The following is a 7,584-nucleotide window of genomic DNA, read 5'->3' as shown; positions in this document are numbered from 1 at the left end:
GATGGGGCTCTGGCCTCCCTGCCCCCCCAAGATGCCCCTAATTGCGGGGGCGGGGTCCTGTTGTCTGTGCCTGCAAGACCTGTCTTGTGCCGTATTCCTGTTGTCTAAATAAACCTTCTGCTTTACTGGCTGGCTGCGAGTCATGGTGAATCGCAGGAAGCCGGGGGGGCAGGGCCTTGTGTCCCCCCCCACTCCGTGACACACACACATTACAGAAACCCTAGAGCCACGTGCTCACAAACAGACGTGGCGACATAACCCGGTGAGACATACAGAGGTGCAAACAGGCTAACAGCCACCCGGAGCCACGCACCCCCCGCACACAGAAATTCACCACACACCTGCACCCCCATGGGGCCTGTGACACACACGCACAAACCACAGACCCCCCATGCGCACAAACAGCCATGCAGGGCAACACAAATGCACCTGGCCACGGACACACGTGCGTACACGAGGAGACACAAATGCAGCCATGCGAACGCACCCCCAGCCCCTCCCCAGACACAGCTGTGCGTGCTGCACTCTCCCCTCCAGCACCAGGTGGGGGCACAGAACTGGGGGGGGCTGCAATTTTGGGGGTGTGGGGAGGCCACCCCAGGCTCACCCCCCTCAGCCACAGCCCAGAGGTCAGGTGCCCAGAGCTGAAGCAACCCCCCCACCCCGCTCTCAGTTAATCTCAAAGCTCTTCGTGCAGAGAGAGAGCATCTGCTGGGATGAGGCTGGCCGGGGGGGGGTCACCCCCACTGCCCAGATGGGGAAACTGAGGCACGGGGATGGGGGCAAAATGATGGCACGCAGCCCTGTGGGGCTGGGGAGTTTGTGTAGGGGGCTGGCGGGGGGGTGTGTGTCTTGCCACGATGCAGAAGCAGGGACTGGGGGGAGGATGTTGCTTTGAGCTGTGCAAACGGGGTCTCGTGGGGCTGGGAGCTGGGGGAGGGGTTGGGGTGGACTGTACAGGGCCGGGGGGAGGGGGGGGGCTGGGAGCCATGGGGTGGATCTCTGGGGCTGTGTAGGGCACTGTGGGGCGGGAAGCCATGGAGGGAGGGGCTGGAAGCTGGGGGGCCAGTGTTTGGCAGCCCGGGGGTCGCTCTCCCATGCGGGTTGGGGGGGATCTAAGGGAAAGAAACACCAGCCCCAGACAGAGCCCGGCCCCTGGGCCCAGGTTTCACTTTCGTTTCTCTGCCGTGACACCTGCAGCTTGGAGCCGAGAGGCCAGAACACCCCGGGCTAAGGTAACACCCCCCCCCCGGCCCCCCACAGTCCCAGCCGCATCTCCCCCAGGGCTCCCCCCGACACCCCCCACCCCACCCCACTGCAAACAGAGCTGGAGCCTCTGCTGCACCCAACAGCCCCCACTCCCCTCCCAGAGCCGGGGAGAGAACCCAGGAGTCCTGGCTCCCCGCCCCCACTGCTCTGACCCAACAGCCCCCACTCCCCTCCCAGAACCGGGGAGAGAACCCAGGAGTCCTGGCTTCCCGCCCCCCCGCTCTACCCCACCAGCCCCCACTGCTCTCCCAGAGCCGGGGAGAGAACCCAGGAGTCCTGGCTCCCAGCCCCCCCTGCTCTAACCACCAGCCCCCACTCCCCTCCCAGAGCCGGGGAGAGAACCCAGGAGTCCTGGCTCCCCGCCCCCACTGCTCTGACCCAACAGCCCCCACTCCCCTCCCAGAACCGGGGAGAGACCCCAGGAGTCCTGGCTCGCAGCCCCCCCTGCTCTAACCCACCAGTCCCCACTCCCCTCCCAGAGCCAGGGAGAGAACCCAGGAGCCCTGGTTCCGAGTCCCGTAACCTCCCTTTACCCATCCTAGGTGCTTCCAGCAGACTCTCTGCTGGTGTCTGGGCCCCGCGGGTACGACCCCCGCCCCCCTTGCCGTGGCGTCATGGCCTCGGACGCCCCGTCCCTCTCGGACGCGATCGCCACCGATTTCCTGACCTGCCCCATCTGCCTGGAGCGGCTGCGCCGGCCCAAGATCCTGCCCTGCCTGCACACCTACTGCCAGGGCTGCCTGGAGGGGCTGCTGGGTGACGGGCCGGGGCTGCGGTGCCCCGAGTGCCGGGAGGACGTGTCCCTGCCGCAGGGAGTGACCGGCCTCAAGACCAACTTCTTTGTCAATGGGCTGCTGGAGCTGGTGCGGCCGGTGGGTGAGGCGGGGCTGACCTGCGCCCTGTGCCCACTGATTGGGCAGGAGGACAGCCGCCCGGCCGTCTCCCACTGCCTGGACTGCGCCGACAGCCTGTGCCAGGCCTGCGCCGCTGGCCACCGCTGCTCCCGGCTCACCCACGCCCACCGGCTGGTGAGCCTGCAGGGCTACCTCTCCGGGGAGCACGACGAGGAGATCCGGCAGCGCCAGGCCGTGCGGTGCCCCGAGCACCCCGCCGAGGAGCTGCGCTTCCTCTGCCGGCCCTGCGCCGGCCCCATCTGCCGGGAGTGCCGGCTGGGCCCGCACCTGGAGCACCCCTGCGAGACGCTGGAGGAGGCGGCCGAGGCCCGGCGGCCCCTGGTGGCCGAGCTGCTGGCCGGCGTGGAGGAGATGGCGGGGCGGGTGGCCCAGGGGCGGGCGGCGCTGGAGGAGGAGCTGGAGCAGCTGCGGCGGCACGAAGCCGGCCTGCGGGACGTGGTGAAGTGCGCCTGCGCTGACGCGGCCCAGCGCCTGCTGGCCCAGCAGGAGGAGGTGCTGGCCGCCCTGCGGCGCCACATGGAAGGGCGCGAGAAGGCGGCCGGCCTGCTCCGGACCGAGCTGGAGCTGCAGGAGCAGCTGGCCCACGGCACGGCCGACGTCGCCCGCAAGGTGCTGGCCCTGGGCCGGCCGGTGGAGATCGTCTCACTGGAGGCCTTGATCACCCAGCGGCTCGGCCGGCTCCGGGGCTTCCGCTGGGAGCCGCTCGGAGGGCCGCGCCCCCGGCTGGTCGTCCGCGCCGATCTCCAGAACCTGAACAGCCTCTTCCAACTGGACCTGGGCGAGGCTGAGCCGGAGGGCCGAGGGCAGGACATGGCCCAGCATGACGCCCCTTCCCCGGAGCCGCCGGCCCCTTCCTCGGAGCCACCGGCCTCTGCCCTGGAGCCGCCTGCCCCTTCCCCGGAGCCGCCGGCCCCTTCCCCGGAGCCGTCGGCCGCTGCCCCGGAGCTGCCGGCCCCTGCCCCAGATCCACCGTCGTGCCGGCTGCCCCCCACCGCCCGCTTCTCCTGCAGCTTCTCGGTGCGGGTCCCCGGGGACAAGCATCGGCCCCGGATCACAGGGCTTTGCTCCCTGGGCCCCAGGGAGCTGCTCCTAGCCGACGAGGAGAACCGCAGCCTCAAGCGCTTCTCGCTACAGGGGGACTTCCGGGGCGCCGTCCCAGTGCACGGCGGCGCGGCCCCCTGCAGCGTGGCTGCTGTGGGCAGCCGGGTGGCCTACACCGCCGGGTCCCGGCTCTACCTGGCGGAGCGGGACGGCGCCCTGGTCTGGCAGAAGGCCCTGCGCCCCACCCAGGCCAGCCATGCCGTCACACCGGCGGCTGAGGGGGGCGACGCCGTAGCGGTGAGCGTCGCGGGGCACCTGGAGGTCTACGACGCCCGGGGGGAGCTGGTGGAGAAGATTTTCCCGGACGGGCACGACCGTCTAGCCATGGTGTTCGTGGCCGGGCGGCACGGGCGCTACGTGGCCTCAGACTGGCACCGGCGCAGCGTGGTGGCGTTTGACGGGCATGGGCAGCTGCTGGCGGAGCTGGGCGAGGAGCGCCTGGAGCGGTGCCAGCCAGGGGCAGTCTGCGCCGACGACAGGGGCCATTTCTACGTGGCCTTGCGGGAGCTGAACAAGGTGATGGTGTTCGGGCCAGGCGGGGAGGCGCTGGGGCCCTTCCTCACCACCCGGCACGGCATCGAGAGAGCCCGGGTGGCCACCGTCACCGGGGACGGGCACTTCACCGTGGCACTGAGCGACGGCACCGTCCACGTCTTCCGCATCCAGTACCCGGGTCAGTGAGCGGGGGGAGCACGGGGACGGGGGAGCTCAGAAGAGTGTGTGTGTGTGGATGTGTGCATTAGTTTGTGTTGGTGCATGCATTTGTGTGTGTGTGTGTGTCAGTGTGTGCATTTGTGTGTGTATCAGTGCATGCGTTTCTGTGTGTTTGTGTTAGTGCATGCATTAGTGTGTGTGTTTGTGTGTGTCATTGCGTGCATTAGTGTGTGTCAGTGTGTGCATTAGTGTGTGTTAGTGTGTGCATTAGTGTGTTTGTGTGTGTGTGTCAATGCATGCATTAGTGTGTGTGTGTCTCAGTGAGTGCATTTGTGTGTATCAGTGCATGTGTTTGTGTGTGTTAGTGTGTGTTTGTGTGTTAGTTCATGCATTAGTGTGTGTATTTGTGTGTGTCATTGCGAGCATTAGTGTTTGTGTCAGTATGTGCATTCGTGCGTTTGTGTGTGTTAGTGTGTGTGTTAGTGCATGCATTAGTGTGTCTGTGGTTGTGCATGCATTCATGTTTTTGTGTGTACATGCATTAGTGTGTGTTTGTGTGTGTTAGTGCATGCATTCGTGTGTGTGTGTGTGTGTGTTTGTATGCATTAGTGTGTGTGTGACAGTGTGTGTGTCAGTGTTTGTGTTTGTATGCATTAGTGTGTGTGCATTAGTGTGTGTGTTTGTGTGTGTCAGTGCATTAGTGTGTCTGTGTGATCTGTGAGTGGGAGTATTTGAGGAGTGTCTGTGTGTCTGCAATGAGTGTGTTAGTTTCAGTGTGAGCACACACGTCTGTGCCGTGCTTGAGGCTGAGTGTGCGAGGGATTGCCCTGTTGTGCGCATGCCAGGCTGGTTTGTGGCCCCGGGACGGCACAGTGCCCCCTCCTGGCTCAGCCTGGCATTTTTCTGGGCAGGGTCCCAGGAAAGGAGGTGGGGGGGCAGACCCCCATCCTTGCCCCCTCAGCCCAGCCCACTTTCTCCCCACCCCCCGGGTCCCCATGCCATAGACCGTGCCCTGACCCCCCCCCCATGTCATCCAGGGCAGATCCCCCCCACCGAGGTTCCTGCCTCGGGGGCTATCAGGGAAGACCCCCAAACCCCGGGCAACCCCCCCCCCGCGAGGGCTGGGGTCCTGGCACCCGCCCCCTGGTGCCCTGAAGCGGTGGCGTCTCAGTGGGGCTGGGTGTGAGGGGCTTGGCCGGGGCAGGGGGAGTTGCCCCGCTGCGGCTGGGTCTCGGAGGGGGGCACCGATGGCGGGCAGGGGGGCTGTCTGTCTGTCCCACCCGCCCTGTGTCTCGCGGTGTAAAACCAGAACGACTCACCAATAAAGAGATGGATTTTATTCTGGAGCTGGTGACTCTGTGCTGGGGGCGGGTGGGGGGCCAGCAGGGGGCAGGAGATCAGCTGGGGGTGGGATCAGGCCACAAGGGGGGAGGGGCGACAGGCTGTAGGGAGCAGGTTGGGGGCAGGGGGGGGAGGGTCAGTTGCGGGGGCTGGGCTCAGGCCACAAGGGGGCAGAGAGCTTGGGACTTTATGGGGGGCAATTGAGGGGCTGGGCTGCAGGGAGTAGGGCAGGGGTCTTGGGAGGGGGCAGGGGGGCTCAGCAGGGGGCAGGAGGTTCGGGGGGCTCAGGAGGGGAGTTCGGGGGGGTGGGGGGCTCAGGAGGGGGGCAGGGGGAGGAGGGTTCGGGGGGCTCAGGAGGGGGGTTCAGGGGGTGGGGGGCACAAGGGGGCTCAGGAGGGGGATTCGGGGAGGTGGGGAGCTCAGGAGGGGGCAGGGGGAGGAGGTTCGGGGGCCTCAGGATCGGGGTTCAGGGGGTGGGGGGCTCAGGAGGGGGCAGGAGGGGCAAGGGGGCTCAGGAGGGGGATTCGGGGAGGTGGGGAGCTCAGGAGGGGGCAGGGGGAGGAGGTTCGGGGGGAGGAGGGTTCGGGGGACTCAGGAGGGGTTCGGGGGGGTGGGGGGCTCAGGGGGGTCGGGGGGGTTCACGGGGTAGGAGGATCTGGAGAGGGCAGGGGCAGGAGGTTCGGGGGGAGGAGGGTTCGGGGGCCTCAGGATGGGAGTTCGGGGGGGTGGGGGGCTTAGGAGGGGGCAGGAGGAGGAGGGTTCGGGGGACTCAGGAGGGAGGTTCGGCAGGGTGGGGGGCTCAGGAGGGAGCAGGAAGGGGGTTCAGCGGGCAGGAGGTTCAGGGGAACTCAGGAGGGGTCAGGGGGGCTCAGAAGGAGGCGGGGGCAGGAGGTTCTGGGGGACTCAGGAGGGGGGTTCAGGGGGCAGGGGTCAGGAGGTTCAGGGGGAGGAGGGTTCGGGGGGCTCAGGGGGGTTCAGGGGTGGGGGGCTCAGGCGGCAGGAGGAGGCAGGGGCAGGAGGTTCGGGGGAGGGGGGTTCGGGGGACTCAGGAGGGGAGTTCGGGGGGGTGGGAGGCTCTGTGGGGGTCAGGAGGAGGTGGGGGCAGGAGGTTCAGGCGGAGGGGAGTTTTGAGGCGTGGGGGGCTCAGGAGGAGGCGGGGGCAGGAGGTTTGGGGGGAGGAGGGTTCGGGGCTCAGGAGGAGGCGGGGGCAGGAGGTTCAGGGGGAGGGGAGTTTTGGGGCGTGGGGGGCTCAGGAGGGGGATTCGGGGGGGTGGGGGCTCAGGAGGGGGCAGGGGGCAGGAGTTTCAGGGGGAGGAGGTTCGGGGGGCTCAGGAGGTTCAAGGGGGCTCAGGAGGCGGGGGCAGGAGGTTCAGGGGGAGGGGAGTTCGGGGGTGGGGGGCTCAGGAAAGGGGCAGGGGCAGGAGGTTCGGGGGGAGGAGGTTTCGGGGGGCTCAGGAAGGGAGTTCGGGGGGGTGGGCGGCTCAGGCGGCAGGAGGAGGCGGGGGCAGGAGGGGGGTTTGGGGCGTGGGGGGCTCAGGAGGGGGCAGGGGGCAGGAGGTTCAGGGGGAGGAGGTTCGGGGGGCTCAGGAGGTTCAGGGGGGCTCAGGAGGCGGGGCAGGAGGTTCAGGGGGAGGGGAGTTCGGGGGTGGGGGGCTCAGGAGGGGAGTTCGGGGGGGTGGGCGGCTCAGGCGGCAGGAGGTTCAGGGGGAGGGGAGTTTTGGGGCGTGGGGGGCTCAGGAGGGGGCAGGGGGCAGGAGGTTCAGGGGGAGGAGGGTTCGGGGGGCTCAGGAGGGGGCAGGGGCAGGAGTTTCAGGGGGAGGAGGTTCGGGGGGCTCAGGGGGTTCAGGGGGGCTCAGGAGGCAGGGGCAGGAGGTTCTGGGGGAGGGGAGTTCGGGGGTGGGGGGCTCAGGAAAGGGGCAGGGGGCAGGAGGTTCAGGGGCAATAGGTTTAGTGGACTCAGGAGGGGAGTTCGGGGGAGTGGGGGGCTCAGGGGGGGTTCAGGGGGGCTCAGGAGGCGGGGCAGGAGGTTCTGGGGGAGGGGAGTTTGGGGGTGGGGGGCTCAGGAAAGGGGCAGGGGCAGGAGGTTCAGGGGGCAATAGGTTTAGTGGACTCAGGAGGGGAGTTCGGGGGTGGGGGGCTCAGGAAAGGGGCAGGGGGCAGGAGGTTCAGGGGGCAATAGGTTTAGTGGACTCAGGAGGGGAGTTCGGGGGGGTGGGGGGCTCAGGGGGGGTTCAGGGGGGCTCAGGAGGCGGGGCAGGAGGTTCTGGGGGAGGGGAGTTCGGGGGGCTCAGGAGGCGGGGGCAGG

At 68.0% G+C, this 7,584-nt stretch overlaps 1 protein-coding gene across 1 annotated transcript; it reads left to right on the top strand.

Moving 5' to 3' along the window:
• Nucleotides 1-1,089: 1,089 nt before the first annotated feature.
• Nucleotides 1,090-5,384, top strand: TRIM56 (tripartite motif containing 56). The gene is made up of 2 exons (XM_005314453.4): nt 1,090-1,235; nt 1,812-5,384. The coding sequence occupies exons 1-2, from the start codon at nt 1,098-1,100 to the stop codon at nt 3,963-3,965; spliced, it is 2,292 nt and encodes a 763-aa protein (XP_005314510.2). The 5' UTR covers nt 1,090-1,097; the 3' UTR covers nt 3,966-5,384.
• The last annotated feature ends 2,200 nt before the right edge of the window (nt 5,385-7,584 follow it).

Source organism: Chrysemys picta, chromosome 16 (genome assembly GCF_011386835.1).
Source record: "Chrysemys picta bellii isolate R12L10 chromosome 16, ASM1138683v2, whole genome shotgun sequence".
NCBI classification, from domain to species: domain Eukaryota; kingdom Metazoa; phylum Chordata; order Testudines; family Emydidae; genus Chrysemys; species Chrysemys picta.
Note: the sequence above shows the minus strand (reverse complement) of the source record. Positions and strands in the feature narration are given on the sequence as shown.

Excerpts from the sequence above, each read along its gene's own strand:
- TRIM56 (XM_005314453.4), top strand. The coding sequence starts at position 1,098 with ATGCGGGTTGGGGGGGATCTAAGGGAAAGAAACACCAGCCCCAGACAG. Across the intron at positions 1,236-1,811 it reads CCAGAACACCCCGGGCTAAG|GTGCTTCCAGCAGACTCTCT; the intron begins GTAACACCCCCC and ends TACCCATCCTAG.